We start from the raw sequence: 27593 nt of genomic DNA, 5'->3' as shown, positions 1-27593 counted from the left end.
TAAAGGCACTTCCTCCTTCCTACCAACCACACTGGTTGGTTGCGTCCAAACCAGTTTAATAGGAAGTCGGATACTCGTGTCAATGGGGATCCAGCAGCTTGTCATGAGTTGTTTCAACTAACCTCTTTACGTTTCTTCCTACAGTCAAATGTTACCGAGTTCAATCAGTAAAACCATCCAGTTGTAGTGCGTAAAAGTGGTCGGAGCGCAGCCCTTTCAGCCACAATGGCTGCGACGTAGCGCAACTTTTAGATCCACGGTGGATGAACGACAGCGCTCCGAGGTGCCGCTAACTTTTACACACTTGCAGGAGACACAAAGGAGGAAAAAACATGAAGAAACAGTTTAATCGCATGAGGCAGCTTGCCAACCAGACAGTTGGAAGGTGAGTGTGTGTTTTAACAACATGCATTATTGCAAGTTGATATCATATAGGTTACATTCTGGCAGGCCAACACTGTTGCTTCTCATGGTTTGTCAATATTTAGTGTTACCATCTGTCTTGGCGGAAGGGCTGGGCTGGGCTACGTTTTGTGCGTAATGTAGTTTAAGTTTGAGGAAAGTAAAGCATCCGTTTGAAGTTGAGTTATGTCAAAAAGAAACTACACCTGTCCACATGTCACATGGACTTTTTTTTTAGGACAAAACAAGGAGTTTGAAAAGGTGAATAGTTTTTCCAGATGTCGTTTAATTCTTAGGCTTTACTATTCTCCTATTTATGTGGGGGCTTATAGTGTGTCTGTGATAGTAATAAGTCAGTGACTTCTTTAGATTTAGGGCTGTAGATAATTACTTTCATTATCGATTAATCCTTTTCATGAAATATAAAGAAAAATGCCCATCATACGTTCTGTGAGCCCAAGATGAACATACACAAATATATCTATTTTAAGAATGAAATACAACTGCAAGCTGCAAATTCCTACAATTTAGATGCTAAACTAGGAAATATTTGTAATTGTTGCTTGATGGAATTGCAAAGGGGATTAATTGATCATTATAGTTTTCCAATTAGTTGTCAGTTGACTAATAATTTGAGTTCTAATAAGATTCATTTAATTTCCTCTGTATATCTCTCAGTATACCTGGAGGTAGCAATTCTGGGCTTGCAGAAGAAATACCGTTTAGCCCTGCATGCTCTCCAGCTTTCACTTCAGTAGAGGTCTATATAAGATCATACTGTTATTTCTGCAGTTGTAGGCAAGGGTGTGCACACAAACACATGTTTCCTGATGTGTGGCGATACTGTCATTGAGTTTCCACACACACACACACACACACACACACACACAAAATATCTATACCATCTCCTCTCCCTTCATCTCTGTCCCTATAGGGGTTTCCAGTCCTGTTCTCTATCAGCAGCCACCACTGAGACTCCAGTTATTAATGCATTAATGGTGTCTGCAGATGATCCTCGTAATGTGTCGTCAAAATGACTTTCCAAGCCTGTAGCCGCTGGCCTTGGTTTTCTCAGTTATTTGACCAAAAGTCACAAACCCAAAGATATTTAGTTTACTGAAATTTGACGAGACGCAGTAAATAGGCTACTCCAATTTTCTTTTATGACCGAAACGATTCATAGATTTTCAAAATAGTTGCAGATTATTTTTCTGTTGAACACCTAATCTACATCAGTTTGATTACACAAACTTAAAGAAAAAGTATACATTTACATCATCATAAAGCTCCTTCTTTTGATTTTTTAGACTGAATATTTTGCCTAAACCTGATTTTAGATGGATTAATTGTCCACCACAACCCCTCCACCAAGTCAGGACACTGTTACCGTGAACTATAAAAAGTCATCTTTTTCCACATATAAAAGCATTATTGACTATAGACTTTTGATTACCACAATAGCACTCGGATGACTTTTTCTCTATTTCACAAACCAGTGAATTTGTGTCCCCCATGACGGTTTGTGATGATTGTGGTTCTCTGTTTGGCATAGGAAGGGCCGGGCACGGAGGGTTTTTGTGGAGTAAGCATTTCCATGGTTGTTGACGGGGACACGGTGGAGGGTTGGGGATATTACACAGCCACAGAGGGGTGTTTTTATAAAAGAGGAAGCAGTTTGATCTTCATGTAGTTGTTGCAGTGTGGTTTAAGCTGGCAGTGTTTATGATTTCCTGCATACCTCTGGAGCACTTTGGAGAGATAAGCTTACACAGAGCACTTTTAACAAAACGTATATAATACATGAATATAAACAGGATTGTACTGTTAGTACTCTGTGGTTGATGGATTTTCTCACTGGCTTAGTAATCATAAGGTATTTTTTACATAACGAACAGTTACTGTTTCTACTTTTTCTGCCTCTCTGTGTTGTTTTGCTCAAAGTTCTCTTTGAGGGTCTGGGCTCCAGCATTCTGGGAGTCTATTCTTAGAACAATAGTTGCTGGCCAGAGCCAAGCTGCACTCCAGTCAAATCAATGCTGATTCAATATTGATAGGAATCTAAAGATTTCTCATGTAGCTTTTCCCTTCAGGAGCCAGTAAAGCCTAATGTGTAATGCAACCATGTGGATCAGTGTGTAGGAATTCTGGCTGCAGATTGTATCTAATGCCTCATACATATATGAGGCATTTTATTTATTTATATATATATACATATATGAGGCATTTTATATATATATATATATATATATATATATACATATATATACATACATACATACATACATACATACATACATACATACATACATACATACATACATACATACATACATACATACAGGCCAAAAGTTTGGACACACCTTCTCATTCAATGCGTTTCCTTTATTTTAATGACTATTTACATTGTAGATTCTCACTGAAGGCATCAAAACTATGAATGAACACATGTGTAATTATGTACTTAACAAAAAAGTGTGAAATAACTGAAAACATGTCTTATATTCTAGTTCTTCAAAGTAGCCACCCTTTGCTCTGATTACTGCTTTGCACACTCTTGGCATTCTCTTGATGAGATTCAAGAGGTAGTCACCTGAAATGGTTTTCCAACAGTCTTGAAGGAGTTCCCAGAGATGCTTAGCACTTGTTGGCCCTTTTGCCTTCACTCTGCGGTCCAGCTCACCCCAAACCATCTCGATTGGGTTCAGGTCCGGTGACTGTGGAGGCCAGGTCATCTGGCGCAGTACTCCATCACTCTCCTTCTTGGTCAATCATAGCCCTTACACAGCCTGGAGGTGTGTTTGGGGTCATTGTCCTGTTGAAAAATAAATGATGGTCCAACTAAACGCAAACCGGATGGGATGGCATGTCGCTGCAGGATGCTGTGGTAGCCATGCTGGTTCAGTATGCCTTCAATTTTGAATAAATCCCCAACAGTGTCACCAGCAAAGCACCCCCACACCATCACACCTCCTCCTCCATGCTTCACGGTGGGAACCAGGCATGTAGAATCCATCCGTTCACCTTTTCTGCATCGCACAAAGACACGGCCGTTGGAACCAAAAATCTCAAATTTGGACTCATCAGACCAAAGCACAGATTTCCACTGGTCTAATGTCCATTCCATGTGTTTCTTGTCCCAAACAAATCTCTTCTGCTTGTTGCCTCTCCTTAGCAGTAGTTTCCTAGCAGCTACTTGACCATGAAGGCCTGATTCTCGCAGTCTCCTCTTAACAGTTGTTCTAGAGATGTGTCTGCTGCTAGAACTCTGTGTGGTATTCATCCTGTCTCTAATCTGAGCTGCTGTTAACTTGCAATTTCTGAGGCTGGTGATTCGGATGAATTTATCCTCAGCAGCAGAGGTGACTCTTGGTCTTCCTTTCCTGGGGCGGTCCTCATGTGAGCCAGTTTCGTTGTAGCGCTTGATGGTTTTTGCGACTGCACTTGGGGACACATTCAAAGTTTTCGCAATTTTCCGGACTGACGTTTGACTCTCGTTTGACTCTCGTTTCTCTTTACTTAGCTGATTGGTTCTTGCCATAATATGAATTCTAACAGTTGTCCAATAGGGCTGTCGGCTGTGTATCAACCTGACTTCTACACAACACAACTGATGGTCCCAACCCCATTAATAAGGGGAAAAAATTCCACTAATTAACCCTGACAAGGCACACCTGTGTAGTGAAAACCATTTCAGGTGACTACCTCATGAAGCTCATTGAGAGAACACCAAGGGTTTGCAGCAATATCAAAAAAGCAAAGGATGGCTACTTTGAGGAATCTAAAATATCAGACATGTTTTCAGTTATTTCACACTTTTTTGTTAAGTACATAATTCCATATGTGTTCATTCATAGTTTTGATGCCTTCAGTGAGAATCAACAATGTAAATAGTCATGAAAATAAAGGAAACGCATTGAATGAGAAGGTGTGTCCAAACTTTTGGCCTGTATGTATGTATGTATGTATGTACATTTTTTATATATATATATATATATATATATATATATATATATATATATTTGCTGCCTGCATTAGTGTTACATGAAAGGAAGTTATTTGTACCAATTTTATATATACAATCTGTTTTAAACATTTTGAGTTTTCTCTTTGCCTGGAAAGCTCTGTTGCTCAGGACATGATGCTGTGTATGTTGAAGAAATGAGCAAAAAAAAGGCAGTTTAGTTATATATCAAGAGTCAAGACATCAATACAAGCAGCTACAGTGTATATACTGAGAGTATCAGAATTTTATTCACAACAAGAAAAAATCTAAAATTAGCAAAATTCTGATTGAAATTTGGAAATGTCTGATGAAAGAATAAGTGAACAAGATTATGAATCTGACCAGACGTTTGATGCCAACTAAGGCTGCAGCTAACAATTATTTTCTATATAGCTATAGATTTTCTTGTTAAAATGCTTGGTCTGAAGAATGTCCGAAAAGAGTATAATTGTCAATCAAAAGATCCCAGGACCAAGATGTGACTTCCTAAAAGGCCTTGTTTTGTCTGACCAACAGTCTAAAACCCAAAGATATTATATTAATTATCATAGAAGACCAAGAAAAACAGGCAATATTTACATTTGAGAGTCTTAAAAACGATTATCAAACAGTTTTTGACACTTGGTGCCCTCATTACAGTATGATTGCCAGTACTTAAAGACGTTTTCAAAAAATGGTGGAGGATATTTAAGGCATTAGTGAGGTAAGCCTGTATCTGTAGGGTGTAGCTTACAGCAGTATTAGGTAATAGCTCTTGTGTGGGAGAGGGTTAATTGATCCCTGTGAGATTTAAATCTATAGTGTGGGCCTGCTCTGGTAGAGGAGGGAGAGAGGTCTTCAGGGATTTGCGTGTGTAGACATAATACCTGTGTGGTCGGTGTATTTGTTAGATATCGACAGGGTGAGCGATGAGCTCGTTTGCTGGTCTAACAAGCTCAGCAATATTCAAAAATGGGTGGAAATCTCTTTTGAGACTTTGAGGTCACATAAAGAAGTAAATGGGTATCTTATTTCAGAGGTGATTTGGAGTGATTCGGTCCAGTTTTCTGCAGACTCTGCTACAATGTGCAGTGTGTTCAGTGTGTTTCAGACATCAACAAGCCACTTGGCAACTCCCACACAAAATACACACACACACACACACACCTCTCCTTGTTGCCATAACAAATAAGATGAAGATGACACAAGAGGAAGTTTGTGTTTGGGCAGGGGGGGTAATCCGACAGGTCCATCATGGAAAAAAGCCACAGGCACAAGTGGTGATGGGCTTGTGCATGTGTGCAGAAATTATATTTCACATTGCTAGCAGGTCTATCGTGTGACAACATTTTATTGTGGATTTAAGCATAGTATGGGTTGTGTAACTTTGCTGCAGGCACAAACTGCAGACAGATTGGGCTGGAAGTGCGCTTCTGTTTTAGTTTGATGGTCTTGTTTGCTGTGTGCTAATCAGTTTGAGTTTAAACGGCAAGTTAGGTCTTGTTTAGTTGAAATATAACTTGTGATCCATTAGTAGTAGAGTGAGTAGAGTGTGAAACAAGTTCAAAATACTAATTTAATATGCATTTAATTCAAATTCCTTACCATAGGACAGGTGTGCCCCTTACTCACATCCTCTGAATTGCATTATATTGTTTGGGTGTTGATGGTGTTGTGTCTTATCTCTGTATGTCGAAGGTGTGTTTTCTGCCTGTGTTTGTATTTCAAAATGTATTGTCAGTATTTAACCTTTGGCTTCATATTTGTGTTTCCCTCAACAGGGCTGAGAAAACTGAGGTGCTAAAGGATGACCTCCTACAGGTGAATATGACATTCTTCTTTCTGTAACTGTTCATATACATCAACTGTCGGTGTTTTAAGCCCCCAACGTCGTCGTCCAGGCAGTGCTGCCTGGAAGGCACTAGGATTAGGCAATGGTTAGGGTTAGGTGCCTTGAAGTCGGCTGCCTTGAAGTCGATGTTGGGGGCTTAAAACACCATCAAGCTCAACTATCGCTTTCGGTTTTGACTATCGAAATCAAAAGCAGGATTGGTGATTTTTCTCTCTCTCCCCCTGCCCACTTGCGCACATCCGAACAGAAAACAGACACAGCGTAGCTTACTGGCCGGTAGCATGTAGGGATGGGAATTAAGGCATGGATACCCGACTCGAGGCCGACGGGTCCCGACGGGCCGGGCCGGGTTCGGACAGATATTTAGAAATTATGGTCAGGGTTGTGTCGGGCTAGCCTAGAGAAAGAGGAAGAATGCGTGTTGTAGATCATGCAACCGGAGCAGAGTTAGTGGTTATTCGTGTTATAACGTCGGCCCTGGAGGTAACCAGTCTCTCCTGGTTTTCTGATCACGGTCAGAAACGAAGCGATCAGGAAGGTTAACCCATTGAACATTTTAACAGCTGATTAACGTGCGCTTGTTGCCCCGTGTGCGCTGATGCGCTCATCTGTTGACATTTCCGAATGCCTTCCTACAGTTGCTTAACAAAAGCTTTCCACAAACGTAGCCCACATGTGTCATTAGTATGAGGAAAAACAAATGAGATTTTAACTGTGTCGGGCTCGGGTCGGGCTCGGGCACGGCTCTGTCGGACACGGACCGGCCTCGGACAGAAAAATTCGTCCAGATCCGGACTCTAATGGGAATCACCAGAGGCCTCGCATCGATATCATCACAATACTTATGTCACGATACGATATTATTGCGATTTGAAACGTATTGCAATATTTTGCGATATATTGCAATTTATTACCTTTTTTCCAACTTCAAATTTTTCCCAATTTCTAAAAATCTAGATTTCTCTGTCTGTTCATTTCACTTCAATTGTATTGCTGCAAAATAGTTGTCAAGCAGACAAACTGACCAACACATACATAAAAATAGATCAATACTTGGCGTTTGTGTATCGATACAGTATTGTTACGGAAAATATTGCGATACACACTACTGTAACTCAGTGTAAAAGCTGCTCCTTAAGAAGTCGTTTTCTGGAAGAGTAAAATGCGGAAGTTATTGAAAGGCTTACAAGTTCTCCTCACAGGCTCTGTTAAAGCCATCATGCTTGAGCAGCTTGTTGATGCCAAGTTTCTCTGCAGTCTTGGAGTACAACTGCTGGCATTAAAACATTACTGGGGAGGTTTTCATTCAGTAACACCTCGCCAGCCCAGGGGTTTGGGCACTGTAGGAAAAATGCCCCATGGTTTTCCACTCAAGGCAAACCCTGGCAATGTTCTCTCTCAATTTCTCTCTCTCTCTGTGTGTGTGTGTTGGGGGGATGGGAGTACTCTGACTAGTGAAACTATATGAGATCACTGCTAGGAAAAGAGTGTAAAGAAATACAAGAGAGGCTGAGAAAAGCAGAGCATGTTTACAGTAGAATGGAGTGCTTTTGTGAAAGTGATTTTAAAAGTGAAGGTCAAGCCTCTCATTCAATCATGGAAGTCAATGTTTTATGACATGCAGCAGTGAACTATGAACCCCATGCACACACAGTTTGCACACAACACAAACACTTGGCGGTGAGCAAGATGATCTTTAAGCAAAAATGTATGTAGTTGTTTTGCTGTACTCAAGACAGTTGAGGCTTGTTTTTTGCTTTAACAGTGGTAATAGTTACATTTAAACATACACCATTGTCCCAAAATCACAGCGCACAAACCGACCCAACCCTTCCAGAGAATGCTTCTCTCGTCTTTGGTCCTCGACCTGAACGACAGGAGCTTTGTGCTGCGTTAGACATTCCTTTAGCTCCAGCTCTCAGTGAGGAATGTGATTGTCAAGCGGTCAGCATAGTTGAAGTGGCTTGGATGTCTTTTAGCATAACAACTCGAGCTCCAAGTCAGAATCTGTGCCCTGATTACAGTCATGTTGATAAATAAATGTGTAGCTCACAGTTTACTGATTCTTAGAGCTGTGAATCAGTGTCAGCATTTAAATTGAATCACACTAGCTGGGAAAGTTTTTCCCTCTTTCCAAACATGAGCAGAGAAAGAATAGTTTTTCCTTTCCCCCCTCCCCAACACGCTCCCACAACCCCTTCCATGAACTGTCCAACTTGAAATTTGACACTATGATTTCCATGGTGTCGTAGTAATAGTCTTTTCTTTTTTTCATTTTTTCCAAAGTCCTTCGGCCAAGGCATTGGTCTTGTTAGGACACGTCCAGCCTCAGTGGGAGAGTTGAGGAGGCTTTCACATAGCATACAGTAGAGAGTCAGGCTGGAACTGGTCCCATAGCTTAGTATTTGATTGGGATACACAATGGGCTGCTGTTGTGGCTACTGGAGCATATTCATATCGGATACTGTATGTTAAGCAGGTATCTGTCAGCTAACTAGCGAGTGAGCTCAACAGACAACTACAGTGTTAGTTTTCCTTGTCGTTGAGAACACCGGCTCGTTCTGTAAAAGGAAGAGTTTGTCATTTTGGGAACACGTTTATTAGCTTTCTTGCCGAGTTTTAGGTGAGAAGATCCATATTGCTCTCATATGTTGGAATTGGTTAGCTTAGATTCGCACAAAGACTGGAAACCGAGGGAAACGGCTAGATTAGCTTTGTCCGAAGGTAACCTAATTATCGTGACATGACGTGTTGTCTTTTCCTGGTTTTAAAGGCTGCTTTACAGTAAAGTGATTTCATTTTCTAAATTTACCAGACTTACTAGCTGTTGTAATATTTGCCTTTAATATTCAGTTCATCTAATATTTGCCGCAATATGGACATCGGTGTATTTAGTCAAAAATATTGTGATATTTGATTTTTCTCATCTAACTCTAGACTAAAAAGAGAATAAGCGAGTCAAACTATTTCTTTAAGCAGACATGATTATTTGGAGATCCTGTTTCTGCTCTGTCATCAGTTCACCAGCTATCCAGTCTACCAAAGCAGCTCCAAGCCAGAAAACAAAACTGTATCCACCCTCCCGGGTTCCTCTGTGACTCACTAGACGTTCCACATTTTTTTTGCTGTGGCAGGTCAGAGGTCGTTAGCTAGCTCTGTTCACTATTTTCATTGCTGTCTGGAAAAAAAAAAGATGGCAGTAACTATCCTGTAAACCTTTGGACAGCTCCAAAACTGGAGAGGCAGGCCTAAGGGATTGTGTGTGCTTGTCTGTGCCTATGATCAGGGAGTTTTCCTGCGTTTTTTTTTTTCCTCCTCAACTCTATGACTTCAGTGTGTGTGCGCATGTGTGTGTGCGCATGTGTGTGTGCGCGTGTGTGTGTCGCAAGAGTCTGTTTCCATAATTTAGTTTCTCCCTGAGGCCAGAACTCTTTCTGTGAGCAGAGTAAAGCTGGCTGATATTGAGACGTGAAGCTGGCAAATTGAAGGTTAAGATTAACAGACTACTTTTTAATTGGTTATGTTAAAAGGAGGTTATAGGAGTATTTTTCATTATTTAATCTATGCCAATACTTCATAACGCCATAGGTAAAAAGAAGCAGACAAGTAACCGAGAAGGATAGTTCAACTTTGAGACATTTCAAATGTAAATGGTGCAATACAGACTGCAATTCTGTACACTCATGAAAAACTCGGCAGAGACAATGCAATCACCCATTGTATCCAGTCTGCGTCCACACTGAAGTCACTCAGACCTCTTTCTTTCCATCTTGGCACCAAGTGTTGGAGGTCTGGATCCAATCGGTCTGTCACCAGATGGAGCTAGACTTCCATGCATTAATCAGAGCTGGGGATCAGCTGAATGGTGAGCAAATCAATTGGGTCCAGGCGAGGAAGCCAAATCCAGCTGTGGTCTGGCATGGAGCAACAGCTGCAGGAAAGAGGGAGGCGAGAGTAATGGGAAAGGGAGGAGGAAAAGTGTGTGTGAGTGAGAGCATGACATGTTGTAAAGAGAACAGTGAATTAGCGAGAATAAAATTAAAGGAAGAAGAGTGAGAGCAAGATGGGGATCAAACAACAAATGAGGGGATGTAGTGAGACAGCTAGATGTTTACACTCAAACAGGAAGAGGAAGTGGATACTTAAATGATATTTGAAAAGAGCAACACATATACATTACATTGAATGAATTGGCTTTAAAGCTCCATTGTGTAATCTTTTTGAGTTTATTCTTAGCAAAAACCCCTTTGTTCTTTCACAAATATGTACTCATTCATGTGTAATTACTTCCACCAACTAATCATCAAAGTATTCTCGTACGCGTAGAATCTGCCATTTAGAATCATTCAGAATACATACAAGCTTTTCGCTCGAATGATGGCCGCCATGTTGCGCCTCCATCTTTAAAATACATTAGCCAAAGAGGGACATACCTCCGCCTTTCGCGCTTTTACACTCATTGGCACTGTGACGAATGCCAGGGAGGGGGAGAATGCGACAGGCAAAGCAACAAGACCAAAGTTAATATTGGAGTGGCTTTTCCAAGATGGAAAGAGCTCATAAGGAGCAAGGATTTTAAAAAGGGACGCCAAAGTTGCCTGTTTTCTTCTCCAAAGTTAATTCTGCCTATTTGTGTAAATTTGAAGTTTTATAGTTGCTTGGCTAACTATAGCATGGTTGTGCATAACGCTAGAATGATGTCTAGGATACTTTTCCTCGCGTCAATGATGAAAAAGGATTGTCTACCTTGTAACATAAACGTAATCATATGTGTCGTGATTTCCCTGGCAGACAACTCACGTCATGTGCAGTTGTAACACAGACTAGCTACAGCTAGAACAGCTGCGTGTAAACGATGGAGATACTAAGAGCTAAGTTCGGTTTCATTGACATAATTGTTCATACTGCCTTACAGTATTAATCTCGTACAATATACAGAATAACGATAGCACTGATACTTTACTAACGTTAGCTTGCATATGTTTGGGAACCTGATAGCTGATGTTAGCAATGAAATGGTACCAAAATAACGTAAAACTGTTATTACACTGGACGGAACACTCACGGACAAAGTCGTACTTCTTGGAATAATATGGCCACCGTAGGACTTAAAACGCGCTCGGAATGGGAGGTGCTAGAAAGTAATATTCAGTTGGTTGTCATATACAATTTCACCGCTAGATGGGAGAAATTCTTACACAATGTAGCTTTAAAGGAACATGCCGCCTTATTGGGACTTTAGCTTATTCACTGTAACCCCCAGAGTTAGACAAGTCGATACATACCTTTCACATCTCCGTGCGTGCTGTAACGCTGTCTGACGCCCCCAGCATTAGCTTAGCCTAGCACAGATCCTGCAGGTAACTGGTTCCAACTAGCCTACTGCTCCGAATTGTGACAAAATAACTGGGAACTATATTCTCAGAAAGGCGAAGCACTGCTACTTCTGCTACTTGGGCGGATTGATATGCTTGCAGCACCTGAGAAGCCCAGAGCAGCTTCAACTTTCTGAGACTATAGTTCCCAGTATGTATACGGTTAGAAGATGGCTGTGTCTCATGTGACGTTATTTTTAAACCCTGTGACTATACAAATCACAACATGTAAATAGGAACATGTTGGCGTTATTTTGTCACTTATTCAGAGCAGTAGGCTAGTTGGAACCAGTTACCTGCAGGATCTGTGCTAGGCTATGTGCTAGGCTCACATTTGGTGCATTCAAGAACACTGACATCTGAGCTCACAGAGTTGGATGCGAAATGGCAACTTCTTTCAGTGGTACAAAATTCAAGTGTTTATGTTTAAAACATCAGCATTTCTGGGGATTTTAGGATTGATTTTTGAGCTCTTGGATACTGTGTTTTAACGCAGTAATACCTCTTTTTATATTAGGCCATTGTGTTGCAAATCAGTTAACAGGACGTGTTTATGGCTATATTGGATTTTTATATAATTTTGACATTTTCAATGTGGTGAAGTAACTTGATCTGATTTTATATTGCTGGACTGTCCAAAACAGACTCTCATATTTTCAACAGATTTTCCAGAAAATGTATTATAGAGAACTTTATACATTTTGCTTAATCCTAATGGGTTGTTCTTTTAATGCACAAGTTTTAGCTGTGTGTATGTGATGGAAATATAACTTCCACAAATGAAATTAATTTATATATAGTAACTGTGAAGGATAAACTATCTCACCAAAACGCACTGATGCTTTGCATCTAAATCGGCCTTGATACTGACCTTTGAAGCGGGTTGGGTATCGACCATCGGCCATATACTGTATGACCATTTCACATTGAATACATTTTCTGTGTTAATTACATTATAAAAGTCACTGTTTCTGCTGTAAGTTACATTCCTTTGGTCAAAGCAATCCCTTGTGTGCATTATCTTATTTTTTCTAATGAGTTACTGTGGTGAAGTAACCATTACAGAGTTTAGATTTGGGGAAAAATGTATTGAATGGGTATTCAATATTGGCAGTGAAATTAACTTAAACCACTGGAATGTAGAAAAGCAATCTGAATATGTAAGGTAAAGCATACATGATTTATAGATAAGGGCTTAAAACATGCAAAACTACAGATGATACTTTACTGCTCATGAACTATTACCAGTAGATCAGGCCTGCAGTCAGAATGATTCATCTGTTCTTCCTGATATCTCTGCATGAAGTCCTCATATGTTGAAACAAAGAAGCTTTCCCTGTTTGCAGTAAAGACCACAATACATCAGTCTCTTACTTATCTACCATGATTCCTTCCATCTGGCTGTCAGAGCTGCCTGTTGCAACACTGCATGCTGCAGAATACAGCTAGACAAACAGCATTGACATCCTCCATCATCTTTCAATAACAAGAGCAGGATGGAAAGTTTAGAGATGGACGTGCCCTGGTGCAGCTTCTTGTGTTTTTAATTTGTAACTCTCACCTGGATTGTTTCGGTTAAACAGGAAAAATGTGTGCGTATGTATCCTATACAGTCACAGTTGGCCTGTTTTGTTTGTGCGGATTTTATAACATTTTGTGTGCACATACAGATCGAGAGGCGGTTGGAGTTGGTGCGTTTGGTGTCTCACAACACACACAAGAGGCTGGTGTCCTGTCTGCAGAGTCAGCTGGGCACAGACACAGAGAAGAGACATGTAAGTGGCGCTCAGTTTCTCTTTACTGTTTTTTCATTCGGCAGTTGCACTTTGTAGACACTTGCAACTTTGAACCGGTGTATCATAACCTCATCTTATTATCTCAGCATGTTAGCAACACCCTACACAGTCAGGATCTCTATGTAAAGTTTTCCACTTTGCTGTCAGAGTCACTCTATAGCTCATACAGAAATGAAATAAGGGTGAATCACTGTGACACCATTGTCAGTATTAGCAAGGACCTGCTATCTTGTGCTATAAAACAGGATCTCCTCTTAATGCAACACATTGATATGAGAGACAGTCAAGAGGAAAATATTCAACACTGGCCTCCTGCCAGCTTCACTATCACTGAATAACAGACCTACCTCAGACACACACACACACACACACACATACACTCTAAAACTGAAAAAACTCTGAGGGAATCAGTGTTATGTTACTTTGTCGTACTTTTATATTTTTTAGGATATAATTATTAAATGAGGAAAACTCACAACAGCTTTTGATATTTATGGCTGAAAAATAAAGATTATTTGCAGTAATTGCCTAAATTGTAGATGCTTGTCATTGGGTTATCTTTTGGCTATTTGTTCCTCACATACTTAAGGTAGGCTAAACATGATTTGCTGATCTGCTTGCAGAAAAAGCTGCCCCTGACGATGCTGTCCCAGGCCATGCAGGAGGGAGGCATTCAGCTGGGAGACGAGAGTCTGATTGGGTGAGATGCCCATCTTTCTCAAAATTAAAATTCCATTAATCTCAATTAACCATAATACAACATTGAAAGTGATCGATTGAGTCGAAGGAATGTGAAGGATCTATCAAGGGGCCTCTTGTGTGTTTGAGTGTTTTCTTTTACATTAACATTTTTCTCACTGTGAGAAAAGTAGTGATAATTTGAATACATTCCTGTGTGTGTGTGTGTGTGAGCAGCAAGATGATGGATGTGTGTGGGGAGGCTGAAAGCAGACTAGCGGCTGAACTGATGCACCATGAAGTCCAGATTGAGAGAGACATCCTGGATCCTCTCAACCAGCTGGCTGAGGTGAAAACACTGCAAGTCTCTTCATACTGTAGTGATCCCTTATGACCTGCATGAATCTGTATTTAAATTGTAGAAAAGCCTGTACAGGATCTGTACACACTATGTGTTTAATCTTCGGATTGTGCCAAATTCAACATGGCCTTTGGCATCTTGTGTGTTACATCACCATTCTGCATGATTCATATTCGCAACATTTTCTCACGGTAATGGTGTTATCCTCAGTGTTGACTATTAATGACATGCATGTGTACTCATGGTGTACTCATAATCCTCACTGTTTCTCTCACAGGTTGAGATTCCCAATATACTAAAACAGCGAAAACAACTCGCCAAACTGGTTCTGGACTATGACTCGGCCAAGACGAGGTACACTGGCTCTTAGTTTTGATTCAGCTCTATTATTATTAAATGTTAACTTTAATTGCAAATGAACAACAGTTTGCATAGATAGAAAGAAAGGTAACTTTTTCAAATCAAATATGCTCATGCTAACAGTAGACCAAGTGTCTAAATAATGTTTTGGCCTGCAGGTGGTACCAGGCAACCAAGTCCAACAACCAGGCTATGGCAGCTAAAACTGATTCGCTCAAAGACGAGATGGACGAGGCTCTCAACAAAGTAGAAATATGCAAGGTAGATCTTGTTTTAAATCTCTCTCGCAATTCACAGTTTTCTAATTTATTACTCACTCACTGCGGTATGCTGTATACACAGTATTTAATCAAGACACTTTTAATCTGATGGCTGTACATTCCAGCCAGGGTCTCTTCATCAGGTTAGGATCATATCTTATGAACTGGTTGAACAAAGGAAGCCTTGTAACGGGAACAAATTTGCTATGCACATTATTAGGACCACGTAATTAAAGGTCATTGCTTTGTCGTCTGGAGTTCATCTGCGTTTTAATTAAAGGTTTCTGTGCAAAGTAAAGCAGAAGGTTTAAGGTTGCCATAATGCTTTGCCATGTATGGAAATATATATATTTTTTAATCCTACAGGACCAGCTCGCTGCAGATTTGTACAACTTTGGTTCCAAAGAGGGAGATCATGCGCGCTATTTTGTCATGGTGGGTACACCTCAGTGTAAAAGACCTAGAACTAAAATGGAAATGTGATGCAAATATGTTCCATTCCACTATAACTGTATTATTTGTTGAATTCCTGCTTCACTGTATGCCAAAGGTTTGTTTATATGAACTGTGATTATGTATGTTTGTTTGTTTGTGTATGTCTACCAGTTATTAGAGGCGCAGGCAGACTACCACAGGAGGTCTCTGGCAGCTCTGGAGGCAGCTATACCGACTATCCAATTACAGCAAGGTGAACATCAAGACATCAAACATGCATTCATTAAATCTGCAAACAATATAATAGAGCATAACATTTGCATGCATTCATCATTAAACCCCAATGTAGTTTTAGAGCTGGTATTCGTTAATACATTCTACAGCACACCAGATGCTCTATACTCTAGAAATGTTGCCTGGCTTGTTAGTTTGCACCCGTCCTTGACTGTAGTGCAAATAAAATGAATCAAAACAGAGTCTGCTCAACGGAAGAAAAGCATTTCTCTCTCTTTCTCCGTGTTTGTATTTTTTTTATCAACTTTGAGCACAATCACAGTAATATCACTAGTCAATAATCACCACGCAAGTTTTAGTACTTACGGAGCTCCATTGTCTCAGACTTATCTAATGCCACATCTGCTTTTTCTCTGGTTCTATTTAATGAATTACTAACAGCTTAGAGGTGGACATACAGCAGACTGATGGTAATAAAGAGGAGCAAAGTCACTTCCAAAGTCATTTTTCAGAAAACAAAATGACTAAAATCAAATCTCAGTTTCTCTCCTAAGTTGTGTTTCCATAGTGCGTTTACATGCACTTAAGTAACCAGGTTACAATCAGCTTCCTGCAGTATGTTAATAAGAAATTCTTTAATTGGGGATTGAATAAACTTGATTTACTTGGCTAGATTTCTCCTGGAGAAAGAGGATTTCTAGGCTTTTAACATGTATGCATGTGCATGATAAAGACTTCAGACAGGGAAAGCATCACTTGTGACACCAAGGCAGTGGGATGAAAGGAGAGATCATTACACCTAGCATTATTACATCTTCACTGTCAACTATAAAATAACTATAGAAGAATAATTGATAGACAAAGAACAGAAATGCTGTCAAACACTAGTCTGCACTAAGTGTAAAGACACTGACTTCTCTCCCAGACTGCTGGATGGAGAAGCCGGCATTCGGCATGGCTCTGGAGGAACACCTGAAGAGGAGTAACCGTGAGATCGCTCTGCCTTTGGAGGCCTGCGTCATGATGCTGCTGGAGACCGGCATGAAGGAGGAGGTATGGATAGAGTGATGGCAGAAGAGTAGGAGAAACTAGGGCAAAGTTGAGGGTTAATTAACCAGAATTTGGACAAAAACGTCTACCCATAAAACTTCACTCTGTCGGAGCTGGAAGGAGATTACTATAGAAATGGCACATACAGTCTGGAAACTTCTGTGACCAACTTGTGGTCAATTTGCCTGACAGGCCACAGGCTGAGGGAACAAGCACTGTGTGTGTGCAGACATCTGTTACGCATTAGCATGATCACTATTGCACTCTTAAAAATGTAACCATATCACTGGACTCCCCAAGGAGGGCAGTTTTATTAACTCAAACAAAACTCTTGCTGTACATCTGTCTGCTACTCATCCCGAAAGAGCCACATCTCTATTGCTAACAAAAACAATTCAACTTGACTTTCTCAGTCATTTAGTAGACACACTTTGTGTGTTTTACTTCTCCTTTACTGATACCAACCCAGACTAACTTCTTTAATTTTAGGATGAAACCGGTCACCTGTACCTTTCGAGAAAAAAAAAAACACTAATCAGTCATTTTCTCTACATTTTCTTGGCAGGGTCTCTTCAGAATAGCTGCCGGAGCTTCCAAACTGAAGAAGCTCAAAGCGGCGCTGGACTGCTCCACCTCACAGCTTGAGGAGTTCTACTCTGATCCCCACGCTGTCGCCGGTACAACCTCTTCTACAAATCCGCAAAAAAAAAATGAAACCATCTGTTCCAGATTATTTTCTCATAGCTTTTCTCTTCATACACAGGAGCCCTGAAATCCTACCTTAGGGAACTTCCTGAACCTCTAATGACTTTTGGCCTGTACGATGAGTGGACACAGGCCTCCAAGTAAGAAGACACACAGATATGGCTCTTTTAATATCCTGTAAAACAAGCTCACTCTGTGCTAATAAGCATTAAACACATACACCTGAAGCAGTGTGCTCCCAGGTTGCTTTAGATATTCTGGTACTTGTGTAACAAGCTTATGTGTGTGTGTGTGTGTGTGTGTGTGTGTGTGTGTGTGTGTGTGTGGTTGTGTGGTTTCAGTGTGTCTGACCCTGACAAGAGGCTTCAGGCCTTGTGGGTGACATGTGACCGTTTGCCAAAGACTCACAAAGCAAACCTCAGGTAAGAGCATCTTTAGCTAATTTTTTGTCTGTTCAGATGATGCACCACAACGTGTTTTTGCATCGTTTCAAAAAGTAAATCAACAGAACTGAGTGTATGGAGGTAATTTCTGTTCCGTTTTTCACTTTCATAAGTGATTCTGCAGATTCTACCTAGTTCTGTAAGTCATGTTGATGCCTTATTAGACATCTCAATAGAGCACTCACTTCTGCTTATAACAATAGTTCTCAACCCGGGGTCCCAAGATAAATTTGAAGGGTTGAAGATTGAAAAGTGGTTATGAAAAATAAAGAGAAAACTTATTCCTGCGAAACAAAATTATCCTTATATTTCTAAGTTCTCTCTAATTTATGTTTTTTTTTATGCCTCTGCCCGGGTGACAGCCGTGGCCAGAAGCATTATGTTTTGGGGATGTCCGTCCCTCCCATTCTTGTGAACGTGATATCTCAGGAGCCCCTGGAGAGAATTTCTTCAAATTTGGCACAAAAATCCACTAGACTGAAGGATGAAGTGATATTTTGTGATATTTTGATTGTCAATGGTACTGAAGATACTAAATTGACACTAATCATGGGTGTCCACCTTGAAACAGTAGTGATTGTATAGATCTTCTGTGATGCCCGGTTGAAGATAAAATACACTTTATACCTTTTTTTATTAAATTGCTTTAAAGTCTTCACTACATAGATTATGAGTCTGGAGAGAGTTGACTGGTTGGCTGAGGCATACAACCGCAACGTGGTAATTCTAGTTTATATTTTACCACTTGAAACCTCCTTCAAGGCCAAAATCCTCAAACAATTTAAGAAAAAAAAACACTGGTTGAGCTGCTACAACTCCTATCCACACCAAGGCCATTCATTTGCTTTGGGGCTTTAGCTTTTTAAAGCAGTTGGAGTCTCTGTTTCAGGTATCTGGTGAAATTTCTGGCTAAACTGGCTCAGAACAGTGAGGTTAATAAGATGACTCCCAGCAACATCGCCATAGTCCTTGGGCCCAACCTGCTATGGGCAAAGACTGAGGGGTAAGAACTGTGTATTGTTACGTCATGTTACCTTTCCGAGTACAAAATGAAGCTGAGGTTGATAAAGCTTCCTCCTGTCCTTGTCTGTCTTTGGTTGTGTTCAGGACTCTGGCAGAGATGGCAGCAGCCACATCTGTCCATGTGGTCGCCATCATTGAGCCCATTATCCAGCATGCTGATTGGTTCTTCCCTGAAGGTAAAACATCTTGGTTTGTTGTTTTCACAAAAGTACTTCTTCTCTCTCTTACCTAAGAGAACAGAACAGAAAGGACCATACAACACGAGAGATTTAAGGGGGTGAAATGTCCCTTGAATGTGAATGAAAGACTGGTGTTTTATCTGAATATATTGATTGCAGTGCCAACAAAATGTATAAGCAGGAATTTTTTCAATCACCTTCATTGTTTTTCAAAGAAGCTTCAGGTTTTGGAAGTTCATTCCAAATGTTTCTGCATCGCTTTAAGTGAGAAGTGTGTTGTCTTGACTAAAAAAACTTTGTATATGCTGTCTCCACTACTTTTGCTCTCTCAGACATGGACAGTTAACAAGCTAATGCAGGCCCTTAGCAGTTGTTAGAAGGCATTTTGGGGAAAAATTGGAAATCACTAGAATCTAATGATTTCCAAACCTAGTGACACGATGAAGTGAAAGTAGCTGAGATGGAATGAATTACAGCATACATTACTAAAAGTCTACAGCCATGCTAGCCGCTCTGTGAGGCTATATTTAGGCACAGTGGTGCTTGCTTTGAGCTGACACACTCACAGTGACAATGCTAACATGATGATGTTTAGCATATATAATGGTTACCAAGAACACCATCAAAGTTTAGTTTTTTAGCATGTTAACACTTGCGAATTGGCATTAAACACAACACACACAATAAACCATGGGGCCCTATGTTGCACGCAGTGTCTTTGCTAGTTTAAGACCAACGCAGTTGTCAATTTCCAGTCCAGCACCCACGTCGTTTAAATGGCAAATACACCTGCGCCCATCTTTGCGCCCCTGGGCGTGCTGGTCTTACAGGGAGGTGTGTTCAGGTGAATTCTTGGCGTCTTGCTACCTTCTAACAGTGAATTAGTAAAATGCGCCTAGGCTTGTGCACAGCGTGCGCACACTATGCTTGTTACACACACAGGGAAGGCCAGCAGCACACAAACATGCAAAAGATTACAAATAAAGAAATATTACGGTGCAAATCCGCCATCATAATAGCAATGCGCCATGGTACAAACGCGCCTGGCTTTTAAAGGGAATGGGAGATGACAATCTGATTGGTTTATTGCATGTTACGCCCAAAACACACCTATGAATTAATGAAGACACTAAGTACAACCTTTTTTTGAACCATGCGCCCGGGCGCACAGACCTTTTTTTCCACCGTTAAACTAGCAAAAGTGGATTTGGACACGCTTTAAACGCACCTGCGCCATGCGCTTCACGCCGTGCACTTAGATTGTTAAAATAGGGCCCAAAGTATTAAACAAATTAACATTTTGACCTGATGATGGCGCTAGATGAAAGGTCAGATTAATAAAGTTATTACTAATCATCCTGAGAAGAACATAAATGTCTGTATCAAATTATTGTTCATCTCATACTCTTGATATTTTCTACTGTAAATTATTACATGCATAAGAAGATCATCTTAACCGTCATTGTATTTTTTGTCTCTCAATTTGCTTCCAACCTTCTTCATTCCAGAGGTGGACTTCAATGTGTCAGGCATGTTTGCCATGCCCACCCACTCAGCCACACCAGACCCCGATCCCGTCCTGGATAGGAAACGCCCAGGCAGCCTAGTGGGGCAGGACGGGGACAGTCACACCCCCCGTAAAGACAGGTACCTGCCTCGCCCCACCCTCAGCCTGCCCCTCACCCTCTCGTCCCGTCCCAAGACACTGAGCAGGCAGGAGTCGCGGGGCCCGGTCGTGTCGGCTCTCTATGTAGTGGCCAACGAGTCCATCACAGTCACAGAAACACCCACGGAAGATCTGCCCAGTCCAGACTTCAAAGTTGTGTCGCAGTCTAATGTAGCTCCCATTAATCCAGTTATTGATAAGTAAAAGAAGGGAATGATGTTTTTCTTGTGATTTTTGCACCACATTTGTTATGTTGAGGTGATTTCAGCACAAGTTAATCAGTTATGTTTTCCTCAAGATTGGTACCAAACGTGATGAAAAAGCTCTTAAAAAAAAAAAAAGAAAAAAAAAAAAACACAAACCATTTTGATCATTTTTCAGTCTCAGTGGGATACCATTTTGTCTAGAGCTATAATTCTCATGTGTTACTCTTGTGTACTTTTGTGTTTATCTCCTTTGTTTCCCAATTAAAGCTTGGGTCACACTGTAGGTTGCTGGTTTTATGTTTTGTGTGGGCTTCCTCTGTTGCATTTTGTTTGTATGGTGTGGCATCTGTCTCTTCTGTCCCTGCAGAGATGTCGCTGTTCAAAGTTCTATTTAAAAGGTCACTGTCATGTGGTTTCATGTCCTTTTTGGGTTCTTCCTTCTGAACTGGTTTCATTGAACTCAGGAAGTGGCGTCTTTTTCTGTCTCCTGCACCATCTCTCTCTTTCTGTCTGTCTCGGTCTCTTGCTCTTTCATTCTGTCTGATGGCGTGTAGTTTGCCCTCCTGAACTCTCTCCCCTCTCCCCCCTCCCTAGCACTGTTAACAAACAGCCGGAGCCCACTCCACGTAGAACCAACACTGTAAATAGAAAGCAGCCACAGCTAACCTCACCCACCTTCCAACCCCCATTGCCCCCTCTGGAAGCCGGGGGTCCTGCCCAGCCTGAGCCCCTGTCCCAGCTCCCGTCCCCGGCTACAGAGGCTGAGCAGCCTGGCTTGAGGGGTGCTAGTAGTGGTGTTGGTGTTGGTCTGGGTGGTGGGGTCCAGGTAGCCACAGTGCAACCTCAGGTTGTAACCCAGCTCAGCGCAGAGGAGAGCAGGTAAGGAAGAGCGAGCTGAGGTAGCAACAATACTCCACCGCCTGCTCGCAGCCAATCAGCAAATCCTGTGCTCACCTGCACTTTATGTTTGTCGTGTGTTTGATTGGTCTTTGAGTTTTTTTTGTTCCAATGTCGAAAGGCCTAAACTAGAAAGTCATTATAATAATGTCTATTACGTCCTCAGCTTTTCATTTTACTTACTTTTCACAAATTAAGAATGCAATGCAACACAAATCATGTGATGTTTTGATTACAGGTAACTTGTATCCTTCCTGCTTGTTGTGATGATTGACCAGTCGTCATTTTTAGAGATCTACTCCCCTTCTTTCTTGCCTGCGTGTCTGTTGGAGTGTTTGACGTCTGTGACAATGTCTGATTTTGCATGCAACACATTACTGTGCTTTTGATCAAACTGATTTTATGATTTTGCATCTTCTTCTCTACACTTGTCTTTACATTGTTTTGTGAGTTATTCCACATGTGATAACCTTCATCTAATGTAATTAGCTTTTGAATGGAAGTATATTTTATACACTCACCTAAAGGATTATTAGGAACACCATACTAATACTGTGTTTGACCCTATCCTATCAATATGGGCCAACATTTCTAAAGAATGCTTCCAGCACCTTGTTGAATCAATGACACAAAGAATTAAGGAAGTTCTGAAGGTGAAAGGGCACCACACCATTACACCACCACCACCACCAGCCTGCCCGCCCAGTGGTAACAAGGCATGACGGATCCATGTTCTCATTCTGTTTACGCCAAATACTCTACCATCTGAATGTCTCAACTGAAATCGAGACTCATCAGACCAGGCAACATTTTTTCAGTCTTCAACTGTCCAATTTTGGTGAGCTCGTGCAAATCGTAGCCTCATTTTCCTATTTTTTTAGTGGAGATGAGTGGTACCCGGTGGGGTCTTCTGCTGATGTAGCCCATCCGCCTCAAGGTTGTGCGTGTTGTGGCTTTGCTGCATACCTCGGTTGTAACGAGTGGTTATTTGAGTCAAAGTTGATCTTCTATCAGCTTGAATCACTCCGCCCATTCTCCTCTGACCTCTAGCATCAACAAGGCATTTTTGCCCCCCCAGGACTGCCGCATACTGGATGTTATTCAGTTTTCAGACCATTCTTTGTAAACCTTAGAAATGGTTGTGCGTGAAAATCCCAGTAACTGAGCAGATTGTGAAATACTTAGACCAGCCCGTCTGGCACCAACAATCAGGCCACGCTCAAAAGTTGCTTAGGTCACCTTTTTTTTCCCATTCTGACATTCAGTTTGGAGTTCAGGAGATTGTCTTGACCTGGACCACACCCCTAAATGCATTGAAGCAGTCGCCATGTGATTGGTTGATCAGATAATTGCATTAACGAGAAATGTAACCGGTGTTCCTAATAATCCTTTAGGTGAGTGTATATTGCTTGCATGAGTTCTTCCAGCACTTCTTTGTTAAAATATGTTAAAGTACAGATGACATGTTGATGGATTAATATTTGGATTCATTGTATTCCCACAGCCCAGCCCGTGAGCTCATGTCCACCCCTCCTCCCCAGAGGAATGGTTCAGTTCTTACAGTAGGAACCCCCCATTCTCAGGGTGGATCCAGGGGGCCTAGTCCACACATGGTTCGCAGAGGTGAGAGAATGTACATTCCTAATTATTAATTTATTAATTATTTTAATACCATCAATATTGTTAATATCATGTAATTATGTTTTCCTCTAAAGGCACAAAGAAGCAGGCCCCAGCCCCGCCCAAACAATCCAGCGCCTTTGCCTCCCAGCCCAGCAACACCCAGATATCCGGCTCCACTCATCACCCACCCATCACCCCCAGACGCCAACTCGGCAAAGACAGCCCAATCCATGCTCCGAGCCACCCGCCCCCACAGCCTCCTCAAGCCCACCAGGCTCAGGGGGAGTCAGAGCCTTCTCCCCCAAGAACTCCCACCCCTCCTGACACCCCGCCTCATGATGGATCGCACTCTATCCCGCCGTCTTTCTACCACTCTGGATCTCTCCCTCGCCCCTCCAGGCCGGCACCCAGGCCACGGCCTCGACCCAGCATGCCGCCGCCCCCACAACCTGCAGTCAATGCCAGTGACGACGGTAATGGCATTTGCGGCTCCGCCTCCAAAATAATAACAGGTAAACCGTTTCATGTGCCTCACAAATCATGCTTTTCAGTATTCATATACTTCATTATACAGTATATGAAACGTGTGTAATATTATGATATTTAAATAGTACCAGCAATGCTCAAAAAGAATCAGAAAATGTACACCAGGCAGCGGAAATCAAGAAAGGGTATTTATACTGTAACAAAAATATTGTTGGAAGAATCCTCTGTGTGCGTGTGTGTGTGTGTGTGTGTGTGTGTGTGTGTGTGTGTGTGTGTGTGTGTGTGTGTGTGTGTGTGTGTGTGTTTGTTTGTGTGCAGAACATGTGTACTGTATGATCAAGTTTTTCAGGTGGAAACAAAAGTACCAAAGTAAAAGTACTCATTATGTGAAAGGCTTCTGTAAGTGTTATATTCCTATTTAAGCGCCATTTTAATGCAGCTGGTCGAGATGCAGCTAATTAATTGCTTTATATACGGTTGTTGTTTAACCTTTAGCAGTTTGTCATATATTATAAGCTCATATGTTTAGAATGTAAAATCCTAATCTGCAAAGGAACTAGTAACTTTAGCTGTAAAATAAATGTAGTTGAGGAAAGGGTACAATATTTGCTTTACTCCGTTTCAATTAAAAGTCCTACATTCAAATCTACTTAAATAAAAGTACACAAGTATTGGTGGAAAAAAATTACTTAAAGTACCAAAAGTAGAAGTACCCTTTATGCAGAATTGCATATTCCAGAATAATGTATAGTACTGTATATAATTATAGTACAATTATTGATTAATTAATGTGTTCTTCACTTTCATGTTGCAGTTGGTAAAGGTGGAGCTGATTTTAATTACTTTATGAACTGCTGGGTAGCTTAACCTATAAAAGTACATCATAATTTATTTGTTGATCATATTTAGTATTATCTAAATCTGCCAAGTAACTTAAGTTGTCAAATAAATGTAGTGGAGTAAAAAATACAATATTTGCCTCTGAATTGTAGTAGGGTAGAAGTATACATTAAAGTAGCATGAAATAGAAATACTCAAGTACCTCAAGATTAAGTACAGTACTTGAGTAAATGCACTTGGTTACATCCCAGCCAAAGAATTAAGGAGTTTAGGCACTCCTGCACCGTTTTAATAAAATAATTTCATAATTCCAGATGTAATGAACAGGAACACATCTTTACTGATGTTTAACATTGTTAAACATGATTTCTTCTTCTGTGTAGGCATTGCAACGACTGGAATCACTTGCTGATCGTCTGCTAATACTTTATTCAGTATTGAGTAATTTCAGCTTCCTCTCTATTTATCTTTCTGGCTTTTGGTTTCACTTTGGCATAGTGCCTCACACACTAAATGTAACTGTGGTGATCTGATGCATGACAGGAAATGTGTAAATATTACAGATGTCTGAGCTGCTGGTCTGCCTGTAAGATGAGCTTTGCAAGGCAGGTAATGGTAAGGATCTGACTGGCTGATGTGTTGCTTCTGTGTCCACTGCATGTCTATGTTGCTGGTCATATACTGTATTAGGCATGGGCCGGTATGAGATTCTGACGGTATGATAACCTTCGGCAAAAACATCATGGTTTCACTGTATTGCAATTACAGCTTAACCGGTAACCGGCCCATGCCTATACTGTATACATATATTTACTATGCATTTGTCCTGCACTTTAACTCTGCTGTCCAACAAAACTAACATTCCTGTGATTCCCACACCATCATCAATGCTGGATGGATGGATGGCTTTTGCCGGTTTTCTGTAATAACTAACATGCGGTTTTCTGTGTAAACTACACACATCTAAAGACCTTAAACTGACAGTGTGCTGTTATCGTTTGTGTGCATTTTCTTGAACAGATCTATGTAGAACATTTGTCACATTTAACGATTAACACACCAAGGATACTCTCCAATATAGTAACTGTCTCCACCTCTAAAACGTTAACCGGTACTATAATTGCAATGTTGACTTAATAGAAATATCGATCCTTGGTGTCTTACCGAGTGTGCAAAGGTGGCGTGTACGCTCCCCAGTTTGAAACTGTTTGTGGTGCTAATTAAAGTTTGGTTCATTGCTTAAGCTCAAGTTCAAGACAAGCTCTAAACTGATTAATTTGCTGATCAGTCCCCCTAACTGTCCTGTGCAGACGGAGGCCTATTCCTAAAGGGGATTGGACGAGCCCTCATCCCTGAGGTGATTGCGGACCAACAAGGAGAGAGCTCTGCTGGTCAAGAGCCCGCCACCACCCCAGCCCAGCAACTAAACCCTCAGACCCAGACAGAGTTCACCGCTCTGTGAGGAAAAAGAGGGATCGCTCTCATCAAACTCTTCCTTCACACAGATGGTTCATGTAACAGATTTGAATGTTTAGAATCAAAAATCGACCGGTAACTCAAACGCTTCGGTTCACTCCAGCTCGTCACGCTCCACTCACAGGATGCCAGAGTGCTTTCTGGAAAAAAAATAGCTGCCTTTTCTTCGGTTTTGCTGAGAGTCAAACCAGAGACCTAAAACCACAAAACTCATATCCAGCTATTAGTTTTATATCACACTCCTTTTGTTCTAAATACTGCTGGGTATTTTAAGATTGGACTGCAGAGCCTTGCTAGCCTCAACGCTTATTGAACTTAATCTGAATATACTGTATAGCAGCTCAACTCAACAGGTGCTAAGCTTTCACTTGTCTCCTTTTTTTTTTTTTTATCTTGCTGTCGATACTATAGATTCAGTGCTATGAATGTTTTTGGAGACAGAAATCTGTGAATCTGGTTTTAGCACCACATAGACCCGACAACTAGTATTTTTTTTTTTTATTCAGCAGAGTTGTGTGGAGATATTTGAGTGTTAGCCAGCCACTGATGATCTATTTATCATTTTCCAATTTATCAGTTTCAACTGCCTTTTTTAGAAGGGCTTTTCAATAATTGTCACACACTTTAGCACCGCACTAAACATACTAGTGTAAAGGACCAAAGAAATGGAAATGGGCCAAAGGAAATTAAATAAAGATTTAGAGCTGCTCGGCTTCAATTATGGTTGTTAATGACCAAATATTTTGTGCAATACAAAATGCAGTTGTTCAGTGGTGTCCTCTCCACAGTACACATGCTGTATTTTTGGTATTTCAGATGGTTTTCCTTCTAGTAATCCAGTGGGGTAGAGTTTTATTTTGTTTTCTATCTGAATTTTGATTCCAACTGACCTGATTTATCATGCTCAAAATGACTTAGATGCTCAAAGATTAGCTTTTTATCATTTAAAGGGATTTTTTTTCTAACAGATTGATTGTGATAAATGCATTTTCAATACATAGCGTGTAACTGATCACTCCCCTCAAAGCTATGACCAAATACAGCCAAATTCTTCTTTGTGTATAATTTTTACTGAAACTGACAATCTTTAGCTTGTTGGGGTGTTTTTCAGCTCTTTGTTTCTTTCCTTTTTTTTTTTTTTCTTCTCAGCATTTGTATGTTGGCTTTTCTGCACATAATGCATCATACAATGCATCATTACACTTGATAATTAAAGATTGTTCAACATTGTAAAGTGTTGTCAGCTTCTTCTCATTAGTTAATT

The 27593-nt window shown here is 40.8% G+C and overlaps 1 protein-coding gene across 4 annotated transcripts; it reads left to right on the top strand.

Moving 5' to 3' along the window:
* arhgap17b (Rho GTPase activating protein 17b) lies at positions 1-27563 on the top strand. Of its 4 annotated transcripts, none has more exons than XM_039824943.1 (21): positions 1-385; positions 6166-6205; positions 13282-13386; positions 14031-14107; positions 14323-14434; positions 14724-14800; positions 14965-15067; positions 15433-15501; positions 15673-15754; positions 16661-16788; positions 17351-17462; positions 17549-17630; positions 17832-17912; positions 18823-18936; positions 19041-19132; positions 20644-20782; positions 21602-21886; positions 23409-23527; positions 23620-24039; positions 25417-25468; positions 26164-26294. In XM_039824943.1, the coding sequence occupies exons 1-20, from the start codon at positions 333-335 to the stop codon at positions 25422-25424; spliced, it is 2298 nt and encodes a 765-aa protein (XP_039680877.1). In that variant the 5' UTR covers positions 1-332; the 3' UTR covers positions 25425-25468; positions 26164-26294. The 4 variants fall into 4 exon arrangements, with proteins under 4 accessions (XP_039680877.1, XP_039680878.1, XP_039680876.1 ...); XM_039824944.1 differs by having other exon boundaries at positions 25417-25462; positions 26164-26276; XM_039824942.1 differs by lacking the exon at positions 25417-25468 and having other exon boundaries at positions 26164-27563.
* Positions 27564-27593: the final 30 nt, after the last annotated feature.

This window comes from Perca fluviatilis, chromosome 15 (genome assembly GCF_010015445.1).
Source record: "Perca fluviatilis chromosome 15, GENO_Pfluv_1.0, whole genome shotgun sequence".
NCBI classification, from domain to species: domain Eukaryota; kingdom Metazoa; phylum Chordata; class Actinopteri; order Perciformes; family Percidae; genus Perca; species Perca fluviatilis.
The sequence above is the reverse complement of the archived record's forward strand: the minus strand, read 5'-3'. Positions and strand labels throughout refer to the sequence as shown.